Source organism: Capricornis sumatraensis, chromosome 15, assembly GCF_032405125.1.
Source record: "Capricornis sumatraensis isolate serow.1 chromosome 15, serow.2, whole genome shotgun sequence".
Lineage (NCBI taxonomy): Eukaryota > Metazoa > Chordata > Mammalia > Artiodactyla > Bovidae > Capricornis > Capricornis sumatraensis.
Genome location: NC_091083.1, coordinates 70,288,646 through 70,308,523, shown reverse-complemented (window position 1 = coordinate 70,308,523; position 19,878 = coordinate 70,288,646). Strand labels below are relative to the sequence as shown.

Here is a 19,878-nt window from a genome sequence, read left to right as displayed (position 1 = left end):
AAATAAAAGCAACTTTTTGCCTTTCCAAAATTGAGAGGAGAGGTACAGGCCAAGACTTATTGTTCTGTAGGGTTTGGAGGCCCTACCTTGACTCTGCCCTAACTTGCTATGTGATCTTGAGAAAGTCATCTGCATTCTCTGAGGCTCAGCAGTGGGTCTGTCTGCTCCTAGGATCGTAGGAGATATGATTGGAGAGTAAGTTGGGCCCAGACCTCTTGTCTCTGGTGGAGGCAACAAGAACTGAAAGATGCCCCAGAATCATGTTCTTTCCCCAGGCAACCAGCACCACAGGTCCTGCCAACCAAGGCTCTAATCTAACCGTCAGAGCCAGCCCCAGGCTTGAACAACGCCCCCATGCTCCCCCTTCTCTCTGTCTCTCTCTGAGGCAGGTCACTTGTTCATTCAACAAACATCTATTGAGCAGCCACCAGGAGTCTGGTGGGCAGTGGGAGACAGACACACACACATGGGTCCTTATACAAGGCATATACTGTAACTGTGCCCTGTGTGTGCTGGGCATGAAGGAAGGAAATCCTGCTTGGGAGCATGGAAAGCCTGGTGAAGCTGATAGGTGAAGAGGGATGGCATCTCAGATGGCACAACTTGCGTCCAGGCCTGGAAGTAGATAACTTCAGGATGCATTTGAGGGGGTTCTGGTGGGGCTGGAGGGTGCAAATGTGGGAGATGCAATTGGAGGGTAAGAAGGGCCAGACCTACAGGGCCTCAACTTTTCAGCAGGAGTGGGACAAGCTCAGATCACTTCTCAGAAGGCTCCCCTTGGCTCCACACCTCCTCCCATCCTCCCATCAGCCCCCTCAGGTCTTGGTGGTAATTCCTGCTTTCACAGAAACTGCAGTTTCAGAGAAATGAACTAAAGGGTCCATGGTCTCCAGAGCTTAAGTGGCAGAGTCGGGGCCAAGACCCTATGCTGGGGGCCAGGGACCGTGGGGAGTGGGGGACACACTGTAAGTGTGGAGCTGAGGATACCATGGCCAGGTCAGCTTTTCCATCTGCAAAATGGACACATTGGGAGGGCCCTCCCAGTCAGGTGCCCTGCTCTCTGCTCCGCATGGCCTGAGACACCCAGGTTCTGCCTTAGAGAGGCCACCCACCCGCTCCCTCTCAAAGGGCTGAAAAGGTCATGCCTGCCCCCTTGACATTTTCCCCAAGGCTCCTTTCCTGATGTCCCTACCTCAGCCCCTCCCACCTCAGGGGAGTCTGGCCCTGCCTGCTCTGGGCTTTAAGCTAGACGCTGCTCATCCGTCATTAGTCACCAGCTGGTAGAAAAGCTGAGACCATGTCCTATCGTGGTCCCACCCACTACTGCCCAGCCCTCCCTCCACTCCCAACTCAGCCAGCCAAGAGGATCTCTGGTCTAGGGGTCCGTGGTCCTTAGGGAAGAGCTGAGTTCAGCCAGGGCTTGGGAGCCTCACTGAGCCGTGTGACCCCAGGAGGTTTCCCCAGCCTCTCTGAACCTTAATTTCTTCCCTTCTTTCCTTCTTCCTTTTACTCTGTTTCATCCCCATACCACCCATCCCCATTCCCACCCCCATGCCATAAACATTTATTGAGCATCTACAATACACCAGACCCCATGGGTCACAACCACGGACCACAGCCCTTAGAGGTCTCACTTGCCCAGAGCTTTAAGACTAAACATGACCCAGGCCCCTGAGGCCCCACTCCTAGGTGGGTGGGAATGGAGGGTGGAGGGGTGGGATAGGACTGACCTCTGAACCCTGGAAAAGCCAGCAGAGGGTTTTGAACCAAGCCCAGGTTTCACGTCCCCACTTACTGACTGTGATCTCAAGCAAGTCACTTCATCTTTCTGAGTCCCCGTTTTCTCATTTAATAAAGGACAAAAATCATATTGTGAGTTTTAAATGAGACTTCTGGCCAGTAATGGGTTATTTTGAAGTTCTAAAAATTCACCTTTGTCTCCACCTCGAGACCTGGAAATCCTTATGGAATGAAGGACTGATCCCTCGAAAGGGGGAGTTCAGGCCTCAGTCATTGACCCTGGGAACAGGAAGTTCTAAGTTACCCTCACCAAATAGCCTATATTGTTTGCAACCTGAGTCACCTACACACGTCAGAATCTTCCTTTTGTGGGGAAAGGGGAATCCTGACTCTCTATTTTCTTTTTGGCTGCACTGGGTCCTCGTTGCGCATGGGCTTTTTCTAGTTAAGGGAACAGAGGCTACCCTTCACTGAGGTGTGGAGGCTTACTGAAACACTTCTCTCGTTGCAGAGCATGGACTCTGTGTGGGCTCAGTAGTTGCAGTGCACAGGCTTAGTTGTTCCTCAACATGTGGGATCTTCCCAGATCAGGGAAGATAAAACCGCTGTCCTCTGCATTGGCAGGCAGATTCTTAACCACTGGACCAGACAGGGAAGTCCGGAGTCCTGACTCTTGATGACATCATCATAAAAAAGTTTTAGGTGATACCGAGCACTTACTATGTGCCCCCCGTTGCATAGATGCTATCTTTAATTCCCAACAATGGTGACTCTTATTATACCCATTTCAGAGATGAGGAAATTGAGGCTTGGAGATAACTTCTAGTAATTTACCCAGGATCATACAGTCATGATGACCTCAACTGTGCCCTGCCCTGTACTTCCCCTGCAAGGGATGATGAAGGACCCCTTCCTGCACTGTCTGGGACCTTGAGCCCATAACTATGCTCCCTGGACCTCAGTTTCCCCCTCAGTAAAATGCTTTTGAATTTTTGACTTGCCCAACGAGATAAGACAAGGCAGCATTTCCCAGGCCTCCTGAACAGATGTGAAAATGGAGTCCCAGAGTGAAGCAAAGCCCCCTGGTCAATAAGCCTGGAATTCAGGTTTTGGGGCCCAGCCTGGGTTCTGGTCTTTATTCACCACTTCTCCGAAGTCAGTTCTGACCCCAACTGTCCTGGGATTGCTCAAGGCCCTGCATCATGTAGGTGGTCACAGTTCTACAGAATCGGGGAGAGGAAGGAAGAGGAGGTGGCTGTCTGGGTCAGGAACAGATCTGGGCCTGTGCCAAGCCCCAAGCCAGGCCCCAGGAACAACATGATGGGCATCCTAATAAGAGTCCGGTCCATTCCTGCCTTCCAGGGAGCTCCCAGGTGGGGGCAATTAAGAAAGATGAGTACCACGTGGAGAAGAACATGTCATTTTCAAATGGAAAAGAATGAACAAAGGCAAAATTTATCCATTTCTTTGGGGCAAGGCTGGCTCTTATAGAAACATTTAACCTACAGCCTTCCTTCTGCAGAGCCTGACTGTCCCCAGGCCTCCTCTCTTTAGGGTCCCTGTCCCTCAGGGCCAGGTTCTGGGACACATGGCATTTTTGCTCCAAAACTGAGACATCCCATTTATCTAGTGCTCACCAGGTACTAGTTGCCCAACCTTAGTCATTTTGGTTGAGTCTTATGCCAGACCTGAGAGGGAGGAATTCTTGCCCCCGTTTTGCAAAGGAGGAAACCTAAAATACCTGGAGACCCAAAATACCTGCTGGTGGATCCATAGTGGGATCTCAGACCCTGTATTCACTTGCCCCTCTTCCTCCTCGGAGCTCTCGTCAGCTGCAGGGGACACTTTCGACAACAACCTATAAAATGGGGCAATTACAAGGTTCACCTGTGGGACTATTTTATGGGTTGGCAGGGCCCAAAATTTATGGGTTGGCTGGGCCCAAAATCATTGCGTTTGTTCACTAAGATCCCGGGCAGGGTCCATTTGACTCAGGGACAAACATCTACTGAAACAACAGGTTTATTCCCTGTGCTCTGTCACACAGGAATGGAAACTGGGGCCGATTTTGTAAGCCCCAATCCATCAATAGATATGGAACTTTCAGGAAGTTCCATTCAGGAAGAAGGGTTGGGGGAGGCTCACAGGCCCCTGTCTCCCCAGAGACCCTTCCTGCTCAGGACTCATGGTGGATAAGAAGCACAGAAGGCTGGAAGATCAGAGGGAGAAGACTGGGTGAGGCCTCCTGCCCCCAGATGCTAGGAGTGAGACGGCAGAGGTTGAGTCCCTGGGAGACTGGCTTTGTCTCCTTCTGGCACAGGGTGGGCCTGCGAGAAGCATCATCAGTGGAAGTGAGAGGGGAAGGGGTACGTGGATGATGGATGGATCGATGGACGGATGAGTGATTAGATTAGATGGACCGGGCAGAGGAACAGATGAGCTAGAGGGATGTCTGGGTTTTGCTCCAGAGACAGGTGTATGTCTGTCTCCGCGGGTGTGTCTGCATGTCTATACATGAGGCCCTGTCTGTGTGTGTGTCCCGCTCCCAGGACCTGCAGCTTTGTGTGTCTCTAGGTGCCCCGATCTGATTTTGTGTCCACCTCTGACAGGGTGTTGTCTCTGTGTGTCTGGGAGCTGAGTGCCTCTGGACACCTGTTTATTTCTGTGTGGTTCTCAGTGGGTACCTGTCTAAGTGTGTCTGGCTGTGTCTATGTACAGGCATGTCACTGATTTTAAGTCCATGTCACCAGCTGTGTGTGTCCAGATTCATCTGCTGTATCTGTCTGTCTGTGTGTCCACATCCTTAGGTCTCTGTGAGTCTGTATCTGAGGATGTGTGTGTCTTCTTGATCCCGAGTCTGACCTGACTGTGGGTCCATGTCTGTGTATCCAGGTATGCCTATGTGTCTTGATGCAACAGTGTGTCTGTATCTGTGTGTGTGTTTCTGTATCCAGGTGTCTGTCACCCAAGATCTGACTCTGTGTATCCAGGTGTGTCTGAGTGTCCTGGCTTGTGTTGCCTGTGGCCGTTGTCCCAGCCCTGCGCTCGTGTCTGCCTCCCCAGAGGGCGCCCTTGCCCAGCCCTCTCCCGTCCTCCCTGAGCTCCTGCCTCCCAGCGCGCCCCTGCCGGCTGGTGGAAAGCACGTGGGCCCAGACCGGGCAAAGCCGGCCTCGCCGGGCCCCGCCTTCCCGGGCGGCCCCGCCCCCAGCCCGCCCCTGAGCGGGCTATAAGTTCACTTCGCTCTCAGCCTCTGCATTGCCCGCCGCCAGTGGTCTGCACTTGGAGTGTCCTGCCAGCAGTCCGAGGAGCACAGCCACCACCTGACCATGGCCGAGGGTGAGTATCAGGGTCAGGGGTGCCGCCGCCGCGCAGGGGGCCCGGGGTCCAGGGGCCAGCCATCTCTCCCTAGTCTCGGTGGTCCCACCAGTGCAGTGGGGTCAGGACTCGGCTGGACTCAAGCCCTAAACCCCCCATTTGGAGCACAAACAGGAGGGCTGGGCTGGATGAGAAGTGCCCGGCCCCCAGTTCTGGCTCTGCTTGGAACCTCAGTTTCCCCATCCCCAGGGCATATTCATTAACCCCTGCCTCCTGGATCAGATGAGGCAATGGACCACGAAGGCGTGTTCTAAACTGTAAGGTACCTTGTTCACGGACCATTGTCAGCTGTCCTCAGTTAGTGGAGCCTGGCTCCCTGCTGTGTGCTGGTCACGAAGCTGTGCAGAGGGTGCTGGCCTGGCCTCAGGGACTGAGCTTTGGTTAGTCCCTCATGGCATGTAAGCCAAGCCTGGCTGTCTCCTTGGTCTCAGCGGATGGAGAGGAGCTCCTAGCATGCAGTGGAGGAGAGGCCTGAGAACAGGCTTGCTCTCGCAGGCTGCCTCCAAGTTCTGCATCCCCTGTCCTTGGCCACTGGTTGAGTCTCGGTTTCCCATCCTGTAAAACACAGACAGTAACGCCAGCCACTGGTACCTCTGTGAGGAGAGGAGTGGAGAAGGGGTCAATTCACACACACACTAATGCTGCTGTGCTCAGCACCCTGGCTGACTCTTGGGTCAAGTCCATTTGGAGGTGGCCTTGGCACTGCAGCCCCCAGGAAGGAGGGTGGGCGGAGGGGCCGTTGGAGGGGCACACGGGGCAGATGGAGAGGGAATGAGCAGGAGGAACCATGCCTGACCAGCTGTATGTTCTCGGGCCATCTTTGTCCCCCTCTGGGAACCAGCTTCCCAACACATGTGACTGAAAGCCAGCTAGGTGGCCACGTATGTCCCATGCAGTTTCCCATCTCTGTCCCCAAAAGGGAGGCTCAGTAGGGCTGGAGGACCTGGAGTTTCCAGTAACGATGAGCCCCCTGCCCCATTGCCAGAGTGGTCACTTCCTACAGCGATCCCGGTGGCCTGGAAGTGGTCCTTTCTCGGTACAGAAATACTATGATCCTAGACCCTGGTGTTTCTGCACCTCTAGAGCTGGGCGTAATTTCTGGGATCCTTCTTCACACAATTAGCATGAGACAGCACCCCATTTGCCCCACACCAGGGTCTGACCATCTCTCTATGGTCTCCCACGGGGAGAACAAATTTCAGAGGCAAGATCTCTATGTTGGGGGACGTGCCTGCGCTAATGCTGCTGGACTCAGCACCCTGAGCCTCTTTGCTGCGTCAGCTCTCTGGAATTGCAGTTTTCCTTCTTCACCCAGGAGGCCAGCAGGAAGTTCCTCCTTGTGGCTAGTGGAGGTCTCTCCTGCTATGATCCCAGGGGCCTCACCTTCCTCCCAGGTCTCCTCCCAGGTGTGAAACGCAGTATGTGGGTGGGGGATGGACAACAGATCCTGAGCTGAGAGTGAGGTGGTTACCAGGCTGGGCTCCAGACTCTACAGCCCTGGATTCTGGATTCAAATCCCCAAGCTTGGTCTTGCGCTTGCCATGAGACCTGGGGCCGCATAATGTCCCTACAAAGTGAAGATAGTGATAGTAGTTGTGTCTGATGCAAAGAACTGACTCATTGGAAAAGACTCTGATACTGGGAAAGATTGAAGGTGGGAGGAGAAGGGGACAACAGAGGATGAGATGGTTAGATGGCATCACTGATGTGATGGACATGAGTTTGAGTAAACTCCAGGAGTTGGTAATGGACAGGGAAGCCTGGCATGCTGCAGTCCATGGGGTCGCAAAGAGTCGGACACGACTGAGTGACTGAACTGAACTGGGCAGTTGTAGTTTAAGTGGAGATAACCCACGTCCAAGTCCTTGGCAGTCAATGGGCAATTTGCGCCTCGTTTAGAGGATAGATGTTCAGTGGCGGGAGGAAGGAGAACTGCGTGGATGACCCCATGGGAGAACCCACTTGCCAGGTGACTTTGCCAGTCCCTGCCTCAGGGCCTCAATGGGAGAACTTACTCTCAAGGGCCCCATAGCTCTGGGAGTCCTGCCTTGCCCATTCTTCCGACCCTACTCTCCCCCTAATCTTGACCTTGATTATGTCAGATTGAGCTTGCCAAGGTTATGAGAGTTGTGCTTTCCTTAGCCCCTCACTGTCCCTACTTTGGTCTTCAGCTCCTTTAGAAATTATAAAGAGAACTTTCACATATCAAACTTTTACCCTGGGCTAAGCCCTTGAATCTTCAGAAAAGGAGGCACAGAGAGGGAGAGACACCTGCTGAGGATCACACAGCAGTACATCCGAACTGAAACCTAGGTCCTGAAGACTCTCAAACTCCTGTCATTAAAAAAGAAATTTTATTATAGAGAATATTGAGTACATATAAAAGTAGAGAGAATAGTGTAATAAATGCCTATGTTCTCATAACCCAATCTCAACCACCACCAACTTATAGCTACTGCTGCTTCCTGCCCCTTCATCACCCCCTTCTCCACTATTTGAAAGCAAATCCCATACATTGGGCTTCTCTTGTAACTCAGCTGATAAAGAATCCACCTGCAATGTGGGAGACCTGGGTTCGATCCCTGGGTTGGGAAGATCCCCTGCAGAAGGGAAAGGCTACCCAACTCCAGTATTCTGTCCTGGAGAATTCCATGGACTACAGTCCATGGGGTCGCAAAGAGTCGGACATGACTGAGCGACTTTCACTTTCACTTCCCATACTTCATGTTGTACAACTGTAAATATTTCAATATTTCTCTCCAGTGAATAAGGACTCCTTTTTAGACATGAATAAAAAATTCCTTAATATCACCATTTTCTATCAGTGTTCAAATTTCCAATTGTATGTGATAAATAGTTTTTCAAATCAAAATCCAAGTAAGGCTCATACAGCACAGTGGGTTATAATGTGCCGTAGGTTTCTTTTCGTTTACAGGTTATCCCTTCAACTTTTTTTCTTGTCTTTTTTCTTGATTTCTTTCTGCTTTGCAATTTATTGGTTAAAGAAACCAAATACTTTGCTTGTTGTTTCCCAGAGTATGAATTTTGTTGATCGAGTGCTGGTCCTGGGACTTCCCAGGTGGTTCAGTGGATAAACAATCCACCTGCAATGTAGGAGACGTAGGTTCGATCCCTGGGGCAGTAAGATCCCCTGGAGGAGGGCATGGCAACCCACTCTAGTATTCTTACCTGGTGAATTACATGGATGGAGGAGCCTGGCAGGCTATAGTCCATAGGATTCCAAAGAGTTGGACATGACTGAAGCAACTGAGCACGCATGTCCTGGTCCTAACTTTAATGAGTTCCTCAGTCCTCTGTATTCCCTGGAAACTGAAAATTAAACCTAAAAGGCAAAGCCCGTGTAACTAACCAATACCAAATATCACCCCACTTTTTACCAAAAGAACCCTCCAGTCACAGCAGACTAGCCCATATCTAGAAGGTACTTAATTATGTGCAAGGCACTGGGCTAAATGGCTCACAGCCACCCTGGGTCCTGCTGTCTCTCACTGTGAACTCAGGTGGGGAAAGTGAAGCCCAGAAGAGTTGAGTCGCCTGAGGGCCACGGCCAGGAGGTGGCAGAGCCTTCCCCACCTGCCCCAGTGTACACAACCTGTGATTGTTGGGGAGGATTTCCCTGGTGGTCCAGTTAGAACTCTGAGCTTCCACTGCAGCAGGCTGGGTTCGATCCCACATCAGGGAACTAAGATCCCGCAAGCAGCGTGGCATGGCCAAAAAAAAAAAAGAATTGGGGACATTTAGGCCTGGTTTACTTCTGCACAACAGGGTTGCACAACTTCTGCAATTGAGGATTGGGAGGGCCCTGAACACCCCATGTCCAGGGAGCCTGGGGCACACAGCTGGCTGTGAGATTGAACCTTGGCTCAAGCCCCTCACTGTCTTTACAGATCTGGTCCTGGAGAGATGTGACCTGGAGCTGGAGGTCAATGGCTGTGACCACCACACAGCTGACCTGTGCAGGGAGAGGCTGGTGGTGCGGCGGGGCCAGCCCTTCTGGCTGACTCTGCACTTCGAGGGCCGAAACTATGAGGCCAGCGTGGACAGCCTCACCTTCTGTGCCATGACTGGTGAGTACTACCCTCCACCCCTTCCCATTCTGTGATTTCATTGTCCCCTGCAGACCATGGGAAAATTGATGCCATTCCTCCTCCTGATTCCCCTGAGAAATTCCCCGTAGTCACTACCCCATTTTACAGATGAGAGAATCGAGGTCCAGTGAGTGGAGAGATGTCATCCCGCACCACTCAGCCTTATAGACAAGTCTGTGATCCTGGGTGCCTGGCTTCCTGATAACCTTTTATCACCAGGGTTGGGTATGGGGTGGGGGCGGTATTTGCTAGCACATAGGTCCATCAAGATCCTGCCTGTCTTTTCCCACATCCAAACAATTTTCCAATTATCAACAGCTTTTTCTCCAAACCCACACAACCTGACCAGGCCTCTGGGATGGGACCCAAAGGGAGTCTGGGTGGTGGAGAGAGCCCAGCTTTCTCTAGCTCTCTGAGTGGGCAGTTTTGTGTTCCTATAGTTCTTTCTCTAAGCATCAGGAGGCTGCCTCAGACTCACACACTTGGATTCTGGTGTGGACCAGACTGCCTGCCCGCTGTGTGACCTCGGGCAAATTACTTAGGCTCTCTGAGCTAAAGCACTCCTAATAGAAGGTCCTTAAGTAAAAAGAGCCTGACATGAGGGAGTGCCCTGCAAATGTTCACAGCAGTTGCTGATCTTGCTCCAGGGACTCTAGTGATGGGTGAAGGGACATTAAGGCCCCAGCAGCCCCATCCCCAGATACCCAATGCCCAGTCAACTTTGTTTGCCATAGAAAGTGACCTTAAATGCCACTGGGTTTGGCTTCTGGTGGGAACCACTCCCTTGAGGTCAGCGAGGGGCCACCAGGCTGGGACTCTGGCCTGAGGGTGGGAAAGGCCAGCTCTAGCTCTTTCTGAGGTCTCTGAGGCCAGAGAGCAAGCAGGCTGATGCTTGTATTACCTGGGAAGCCGTTTGATAAAGCTTATCACAATGCCTGCAGACCTGCTACGGATATCCCCTCCATCCCTTTCCTCCCTCCCCTTTCTCTTCTGGCAGGGACACACCTACTAACCAGGGGCATCCCCCTCAACACACACTCACAACCAGCAGCCTTGGGGTTCATTCTTTAGACCTGAGGGGCCTCTGGCAAGTTTCCCATCTTTCTAGTCTCAGTTTCCCCTTCTGTAAAGTGAAAGCCTGAATCTGTGGAACTTAAGGGCTGGGGGTAGTGCCCTGAGAAGAGTCAGGCTTGGGCTGGGGAGAATCACATCTGTGGTGTAAGTATACTTATCCAGAATCCTTCTGTTCTGAATGCGTAACTAGCCCCCATTTTACAGATGGGAACACTCAGGCTCAGAAAGGTCAATTTACTTGCCCAGATCACACAGCAGGATTCAAACCCTGACCCCAGAATTGAGGCTTTTTGTTGCTGTGATCTGAGAGCAGAGACATCTACTTGCTCACCACAAGGGCCTGCTGGCCTTGGTTTATTCTTCTGTGAAATAGATGGTCATTGAACTGCTGGTATGGGAATTTCCCACCTTTTTTCCCCTTCTTTACTCTCAGGGTGTCTGGTTTCTTCTTCCTTCTTTTGCATTTGTCTAGGCAGCCTGGTGCTAGGTAATGAGGCCCCTAGTTCAGGGTTGGGACCGCAGCGGGAGGCAGGCAGCTGATCTTACTCCAGCAACTAATCTCTGTTCTCTGGTCTCTGCCAACTTATCTCAAGCCATCACCAACCTGCCCTGCTAACTTCCGCAGCCCCCAGGGCAACCATAGAAGGCACTGTATCTCTGAGTGCTCTTGACTTCCCTGTCTGAGCTACCCGGACCCTCTCGTGGGCTGAACAAGCTGAGTGACAATGCCAGGAAGCCAGGCTTCCCGCCTTAAGGCCTGGCTTGGGTCAGCCTCTGGCCGAGCCTGGCCCAGGCACCCTGCTTTGGTGTTAGAACATTCTAGCCTGTGATCCACTTCTCCTACCTCTTTAGGGAAACTGAGGACCAGAGAGGGGAGAGAGCTGGTGAAGGTCACCCAGCGAATGGAGTGTGTGGCCTGATGCCCCCCATGCCCAGATGCTGAGCATCTCACCCTGACACTTCAAGGCCAGACAGGCCTGTTGTGGGGTACAGACCACAGCAGACAAGCACCATCGTTTTTACGGACTAAAACTCTACTTCCCCCACAAGGGAGGCCAGGGTTTGAGGGTGGAGGGGTGACAGTGAGGTCAGCCTGGAACAGTGAAAAGAACCCTTATGAGGCTAATAGCAGGCTTGACTCTGGAAGCTTCCCCTCATCGACCCCACCCAGCCCCTCACTGCTGTGGTCAGGATAGAGGCCAGGACCCCTCCAGGTCTCCAGGGTCATTTATGCCCAGTGGGATCTCTGCGGAGCCTCTGGCTCCACGAAGAGTACCACATGGAACCTCAGCCAAGGAATTTTCTAAGCCAGCTTACGTGAACAGTGATAGGGTTGGGGGACAGCCCATCCTCATCCCATCCCCCAGGACCCCTCAGAAGAAAGGGGTGTGTGTGTGTGTGTGTGTGTGTGTGTGTGTGTACAAGGCTGCCACAGGACAGAGAGCAAGTGTTTCCTGGCCAGTCCCCAAGGGCGGTGTGTCAGTGGTGACAGTGACTATGGGACCCGGCCCAGCCTGTAACTGTGGAAACCAGAACATTGATCATCCCAACAGAGTCTCTTCTGAGAATGAAAAGATTATGAATGAAAGAATTATTCTGGGACCAGAGGCATGAAAGGGTTTCCCTGGTGACTCAGTGATAAAGAGTCTGCCTGCAACACAGGAGATGTGGGTTCAATCCCTGGGTCAGGAAGATCCCCTGGAGAAGCAAATGGCAACCCACTCCAGTATTCTTGCCTGGGAAAACCCATGGAGAGAGGAGCCTTGCAGGCTATAGTCCATGGGGTTACAAAAGATTAACCACCTAAACAACAACAACAGGCATAAAATGGGACTATCCTGAGAAAACAAGGATGTATGTTCACCCCAACTTTATCACTCTCAGCCCCAGTTTCCATATCTGTGAAGTGATGCAATTGAGCTAGGCAATTACTACATTGCACTCCAGTCTCAAAATCTGTTATTTGGTGTGAGAACTCTGATTTGTAATGGTCTTGTTGGATGACATTGAGAATAGCTCATGTTTACTGAATAATTACTTTGTGCTAGTCACTGCTTTAAATGCTTTCTATGAACTCTCACCAATTCCTGTAAATGTCATTTAGAAGGTGGTAGTGACAGTAGTAAATAATTAACTATTACTTATGAGTGCTTACTGCATGCCAGGCACCTTGTACTGTGCTTTACAAGCCTCAGCTTCTTTAAGCCTCACAATGACCTTATGAGAGGTACTGCAATTGACCCCATTTTACAGATGAGGAAACTAGGGCACAAAGACACTAAATAGCTTGTCCAAGGTCACAGAGTCAGTTTCAGACCTGGAATCACACCTTTCCGGGAATGTAGTCTAAGCCTGTTTTCGTCTTTGATGAGAAAATTGCAGATCAGAGAGGTCTCATGACTTAGCTGAGGTCACACAGCACTCCAGGTCTCAATGGGGGAACCAGATCAGGCTGGCTCTCAGGCCCCAGTGCTGCCCAGTTCTTCCCCTAAATGCTAACCCTGGAAGACAGGGAGTGTTTAAAGGACAGCTGGCTCCTGGCACTCAGGGACCCAGAGGCTGACATCATGCCTGTTAGTTCAGAGTTATATTTGGGTCTGGTGTGGGCGGGGCTGGCAGGTAGCCCCTTACTGAGCAGGCCCCTGTACTGTCAGCGGTGGATGGGCAGAGTGGCAGGGAGGGAGATGGAAGAGTAAACAGAAACCCTCCCGGGCAGCCGCCCAACCAGGCAGAGAAAGTTCTGTTTCTTCTCTCCACCACCCAAGTCCAGAAGAGGGGACTGGCCCCCCTCGCCCTCCTTATGACTCAGACCTGCCTGCAAAATCTGGGCCCTGCCCTCCCCCAGAAAAAGAGCCAGGGAGGCAGGCCCTCAGCACACTGAGACCTGAGACACTATCCTCCCAACTAGGGAAACCTCCCCTTTGGGAATGAGTGACAACGTGGGGACCCCAGGGCCTGGAGACCTGGGCCCAAATCCTGACTTTGCCACAGACCCCTGGAACATTCTTGGAAGAGCCCTTCTCTCTGAGCCTCAGTTTTTCCACCTGTACAAGGGGTCTCAGGGGAAGCGGGAAGTACCAAGGGCACTTGGTAAAGTGTCAGAGGCTGCAGGGAGGTGAGGGATGGTTCTGGCTCTTCAGAGTTGCCTGTGGAGATACAGAGGCCAAGAGGTGGAGGGGGCTTTGGGGAGACAGACACCTGGATCTACAATGGCCAGCACCCTCTGCTAGCCAGGAGCAAGCAGGCTCTCAGACAGGCTCCACTGGCCACTTCAGAGGACTGAGGTCCCATTTTACTCAGAGTCTGGGCTTCTTTTTCTGAAAGAGAAAGCAGGATGCCAGCAGGTAAAGGATTTAAATAGGAATGGAGGACCATTGGGGAGTACCTTGCCTCATTCCTGTCCATTTTATAGATGGGCAAACTGAGCCCAGAGAGGAGGATATTCTTGCTCAAAGTCACACCAGTCCAGAACAGTGTCACTGTGACCCTGTCCCAGGCCACGCTGTCCCTGCTCCCAGGAGACTGAGGACATGCTGTGTGCCTGCCACTCTCTGTGCATTCCCACAAAACCAGCCTGTACATTTTGGAGTCCAGTCCCCAGATGAAGAAGCCAAGGCTCAGAGAGATGAAACCACTCCTCCAAGTTCCTTCCGGGCCTCACACCCAGGCCCAGGGCACCCCCAGGAGTGTGCTCTGCCCCTGCCAGGCTTGGTGCTCACCCTCCCTCACCACGCCTGGCTCATGGCCCACTGCTTTCTTCCTCTGCAGGCCCAGACCCCAGTGAGGAGACCGGGACCAAAGCCCTCTTCAGGCTGTCCGATGCTATGGAGGAGGGGGCCTGGGCAGCGGTGGTAGTGGACCAGCAAGACAGCACCCTCTCGCTGCAGTTCAGCACCCCAGCCAATGCCCCTATTGGCCATTACCGCCTCAGCTTGGAGGCCTCCACCGGCTACCAGGGCTCCAGTTTCATGCTGGCTCAGTTCACCCTGCTCTTCAACAGCTGGTGTCCAGGTGAGCTGCACTGTGTCCATGGGCAGGATGGGAAGATGGGCAGGGCTGGACCCACCCATGGGAACCACTTGGTGGCAGGGGGGTGGTGGGCGGAAGATGGGGCAGCAGAGACATCCAGGTGGACTGAATGAGGCTCTAGCCTTCTAAGACTTCATGATGTCAGAACTCTCATCATTCCCATTTATGGAGGTGGGGACAGGCTCGCAGAAGCAAAATGACTTGCTCCAGTCTACACAGTTACTTGGGCTTCCCTGGTAGCTCAGAGGGTAAAGAATCCACCTGCAATGCGGGAGACCCTGGTTTGATTCCTGGGTTGAGGCTACCCACTCCAGTATTCTTGGGCTTCTCTGGTGGCTCAGACAGTAAAGAATCCACCTGCAATGCAGGAGACCTGAGTTCAATCCGTGGGTTGGGAAGATCCCCTGGAGGAGGACATGGCAACCCACTCCAGTATTCTTGCCTGGAAAATTCCATGGACAGAGGAGCCTGATGGGCTAAGAGTCATGGGGTTGCAAAGAGTCAGACACAACTGAGCGACTAAACACAGCACACAGCTACAAAGGGATTCCACCTTGCCTGGAGGTGGCCTGGGTTCAGAAGCCCCATTCAGGAAAGGACTGTCCAGTGGAGGCCCAGGGCCATGGCCTCATACCTGGTTCTGTTTTGTGGGGCTCTGTTTTAAATCTCACCAGATTGGCTTGGGGAAGAGAAACAGGGAGATGGAGGGATGGGGTACCCAGAAGAGGTGTGCAGGAGTAGTTTGGCCACCTAAGTGCTCCTTATACACTCTTTTATTTTTTAAAATAAATTATCACTATCACCATGTTTTTTAAACTTCTCTTTTGATTTCTATTTTTGAAATATATCTTTATTTATTTTTGGCTGTGCTGGGTCCTTGTTGCTGTGAGGCTAGTTTCTCTAGTTGCAATGAGCAGGGGCCACCCTTTGTTGGGGTACCTTCTCATTGCAGTGACTTAAAGCACAGGTTCTAGGCATGCGGGCTTCAGTAGTTGCTTCACTGCAGCACGGGGGCCCCATAGTTGCAGCTCTCAGACTCTGTAGGGTGCAGGCTCGGGAATTGCAGTGCACAAGCTTAGTCGTCTCATGACAGGTGGGATTTTCCTGGACCTTTACCATTGAGCTGCCAGGGAGGCCCCTTTATACACTCTTTTAATGGTTGCTCTCAACAACCCAATGGCACCCCACTCCAGTACTCTTGCCTGGAAAATCCTATGGATGAAGGAGCTTGGAAGGCTGCAGTCCATGGGGTTGCTGAGGGGACATGACTGATCGATTTCACTTTCACTTTTCACTTTCATGCATTGAAGAAGGAAATTGCAAACCACTCCAGTGTTCTTGTCTGGAGAATCCCAGGGACGGGGAGCCTGGTGGGCTACCATCTATGGGGTCGCACAGAGTTGGACATGACTGAAGTGACTTAGCAGCAGCAGCTCAACAACCCCCAGGGGCAGAGATTAGCATCCTTGTTTTACAGACAGGAAACTGAGGCTTAGAGATAAGTGGCTTTGGCAGCTCCTTCAAGAAGTAAGTTGGCGGATGCCGGACAAAACCAGAGAATCAGGGAAAGAGCTGAGTCTGTCTGGAGCAGGAAAGAGGAGGGGGTTTGCAAAGAGTCCATGGGGTTGCAAAGAGTCGGACATGACTGAGCAACTAACACTACTACTGGGGCTCATACCTAGCCAGGCAGAGAGAGGGGCCATGTGGGCAGGCCCAGCTTGGTGATGGGCTTCCCTCCTCGAAGCCCAGCCCCAGAACAGAAATTCTGGCCTCCTACTGGGCCAGACCAGACCTCCAGACCACCAGCCTCCTACTGGGCCACTGCTTTATTTATTTATTTATTTATTTTTCTTCTCCATCTGGGGGCATTTTCTTTGAACAGAAAGATTTTTTATTTTCTCTTTTATATACTTTGGCTGTTCTTTCTTTTTTTCATTTCGTTTTGGCTGCGCTGGGTCTTCCTTGTCGCACGGGCTTTTCTGTAGCTGCAGAGAGTGGGGGCTACTTTCTATTCATAGTTGCGGTGCGTGGGCTTTTCACTGAGGTGGCTTCTCTTATTGGGGAGCACGGGCTCTAGGCTCGCTGGCTTCAATAGTTGTGGTTCCTGGGCTCTAAAGCACGGGCTCAGGAGTTGTGGCACACGGGCTTAGTTGCTCCCTGGCATGTGGGATTGTCCCGGATCAGGAATCAAACCCCTGTCTCCTGCATTGGCAGGTCAATTCTTTACCACTGAGGCACCAGGGAAGCCCTGGCTTTTACTTCAAATTATAACAGTAAGATATGAGAACACCCTCTTTGTAAAAGCTTCAAGCACTACAGAGAGATAGCCGCCCATCCTTCACTCCCCTCCTTAGGAAACACCATTATTAGCTGTCTGTGGAGGGCTTATCTCTTTAGATTCAGTGTTTGTATCTGGAGACATCACTGTATTTTTTTTCTTCCAGTTTTATTGAGATATAATTTACGTACAACACTGTATAAGCTTAAGGTGTATAGCATAATGATTTGACTTACATACATCATGAAATGATTATCACAATAATTTTAATGAACACCCATCATCTCATATACATACAAAATTAAAGCAAAAAGTATTTTCCTTATGGTAAGAACTCAGGATTTATTCTCTTAAGAATGTTCATATGTAACATACATCAGTGTTAGTTATATTGATCATGTTGTAGAAGACATCATTGCATTATGGATTTCCCTGTCTTAAACATTAAAGAATCCCCATTGTATACATCAGCCTACAACTTGGGATTTTTTTTTCTCCCTCTACCGTCTTGAGGCTCTTTCCACACAGTTTGCATACATTTGTTGTTGTTTTGTTTTTGTTTGGTTTATTTATTTGGCTGCACCAGGTCTTAGTGGTGGCCTGCAGGATCTTCAGACTCTTTGTCGTGGTGTGCAGAACCTTAAGCTGTGGCACGCAAACTTTTAGTTGTGGCCTGTAGGATCTTGTTCCCCGAACAGGGATTGAACCTGGGTCCTTTGCATTGGAAGTGCGGGGTCTTAGCCACTACACCACCAGGAAAGTCACTGTTCATCCTTTTTAAGAGCTGCAAGTGCCCCGGGCCTTGCCATCTGGCTCCCATCCACGGATATGAGTTGGTTCCCTATGGCTTATCACAGGGAGGAGTTTCCTTGCTCACATGCCCTGTGGCCACACCGAATGGTTTCTCAGGACAGAAGTGGCCTTGCTGGTCACACTGTCTGCTCATTTTTATTTTAATCAGTGTGTGAACTTGCACGTAGTTGGCGACCCTGCCCCTGGGGCAGACACTTGACAGTGCCCCTCCCCAATCCCATCACCGTGGGGTTTCAGAGTTCAAGGAACGGGCAGTGAGGTTCTGGGGCATGACTCCTCCCTGTGGCCTTGCCTCTTCCCTGCCCGGAGGGATGGGGTGGCAGCCAGCCAAGCACCACAGTGACTGAAGGGAGCAACATCCCGGAGGGTGGGGGGAGCTGGGAATAAGGAGATAGGCAGTTGGGCTGAGTGGGGTTGTGGGGCGCTAAGGGAGGAAACTGCTCTCCCTCTTGGGGGAGAGGGCAGCATCTGCCCATGACCTGCGGGCCTCTGGTCCCTGAGTTCCAGCATGGCCAGGATCCCAAGGGAGCATCCCCAAGACCTCCATCTTTACCAGCCAGAGACCTGAGTGGGGACACCATAGTCCCAGCCTCCTGGGCTGAGGTGGGGACAGTTCAACATGTGCTGACCCTCCCACTGGATGGGGAAATACCACGGCCTTTTCCTTCTCTCAGATTCTTCCTCCCACGCCACCAGCTGGTTTACAGCCACATAGCTCATTTATCTGAAGACTGGTGTTCATTGCGCAATCCCCCGCCCAAGCCTCCTGGCAGGATGCATAAGGTGCTCAGCCACTTTCACATTTGTTTTCCTCCAGGTGGTGCGGGCGGGGGCTGCCTGCCTGTTGCTGTAGAGGGGCCCAGGGGTCTGAGGGGCCAGGCAGCCGCTTCCCCAGGCGCTGGACATGTTTCCCCAGGCTGATTTCAGTAGGCACGCTGCCTGGGTCCACCATACTCTTAGGGACCCGTGAAAATGTGTTCATTTCTAATTAAAATTTAAAAAAAATTATGGTGTCAAAAAAAAATCAGAAGACCAAGAAAAAAAGAGGTTCAGGCCAGAGAATATGTTTTAACATATAATATTAATTTATTTGGGCTTCCCTGGTGGCTCAGAAGACAAAGAATCCTCCTGCCAGTCCCTGGGTTGGGAAGATCCAGTGTTATACCAATGCAGTCAAAAAATATGTTACAAAAAGATTTTCTTTAATGGAGGAAGGAGCCCATGGAGGCAAAAATGCCTAGGACTGATCAAAGCCATACAATGGCTCTGGATTTCCCCTTCCCAGTCTTAATTTCTTCACTTGTGAGTGGGAATTGGAAAAGTTGGACTAACCTTTGCCCTCCAGCTGGTCTCACCACCTCAGGCCCTCTTCTGTCGTCACAAGCCACAGGGAACTAAGTATCATCCATTTTCCAGCAGCTGCACCACTCATCTCTCTAGTCCTCTGCTTAGAATGTCATTAAGGCAACCTTCAGATGCCGCCTGACCCCCAAGCTGGACAGATCTGCTTCCTCTGAGTTGCAGCGACCTTGCGTTGACTCCCTCTGAATCATGCTCCTTCCTCACACCATCTCAGGGCTTCAGCTTGCAAAGCACCTTCCTGTTCTGTGATCACATTTGACCTTCAGGAAACACAGTCAGGTGGTAGGAGAAGTGAGCTGCCCAGAGTCATACAGCAAAAATCCCCTACTCAGAGCTAGGGGATTCCTGACTCCTGGCCCCGGTCAGTGCTCCTCTGTCTCTTGTGCTGGTGTGATTTTCCCATTCGTAAAATAGTCTCAAGCCTCAGTTTTGCCATCTGTAAAATGGAGCTTCCAAGGATGCCTTCCATGTGAGGCTTTGGTGGAGGTTAAACAAGTTAACTTATGTCATTACATTTATCACAGGTCCTGGCAGGTGACAAGTGTTGGATAAAAGACAGCCATTGTTATCACCAACTGATAATACTTTATCTTATTGGTATGAGATTATTAATTAATGAGTTAGTTTTTCTGATTTAAAGAGAGAATGGCCTCTGGGGCGCTGCCCTGGTCCTGAAGGGTTGGCACCCCAGGTGCCATGTCTGTGGGGAACCTGGGCCTTGCCGGACGCTGAATTGAGGCCTTTTCCTTTTTACCCACAGCGGATGCTGTGTACCTGAACTCAGATGAGGAGCGGCAAGAATACATCCTTACCCAGCAAGGCTTCATCTACCAGGGCTCAGCCAAGTTCATCAAGAGCATACCTTGGAATTTTGGGCAGGTAGGGCCACACTCTGCCCCTCCTAACCATCTCTGGCTTGCTGTAAGTTGGGCCCTGGGTCTGAGACAAAATCAGAAAGTGTAAGCAAGGTCTCAGAGTCACCCACCCCATACTGTCAAGGATTCAAGGGCTCTGAAATGGCTGGTGGCTCAGAGAGGGCCCAGGCCAGGCCTGAGGTCACACAGCAAAGGATGGCGCTGTGCACTGTGGGAGCGGCAG

At 51.6% G+C, this 19,878-nt stretch overlaps 1 protein-coding gene across 1 annotated transcript in view; it reads left to right on the top strand.

Moving 5' to 3' along the window:
- The first annotated feature begins 4,984 nt into the window (after positions 1 to 4,984).
- The window catches only part of TGM2 (transglutaminase 2), a 34,979-nt gene continuing 20,085 nt past the window's right edge, over positions 4,985 to 19,878 (top strand). Inside the window, exons 1-4 of the mRNA XM_068987046.1 lie at positions 4,985 to 5,076; positions 9,024 to 9,203; positions 14,067 to 14,309; positions 19,541 to 19,659. Coding sequence (XP_068843147.1) covers positions 5,067 to 5,076; positions 9,024 to 9,203; positions 14,067 to 14,309; positions 19,541 to 19,659 — 552 coding nt within the window. The 5' untranslated portion in view covers positions 4,985 to 5,066. The remainder of the gene's footprint in view (positions 5,077 to 9,023; positions 9,204 to 14,066; positions 14,310 to 19,540; positions 19,660 to 19,878) is intronic.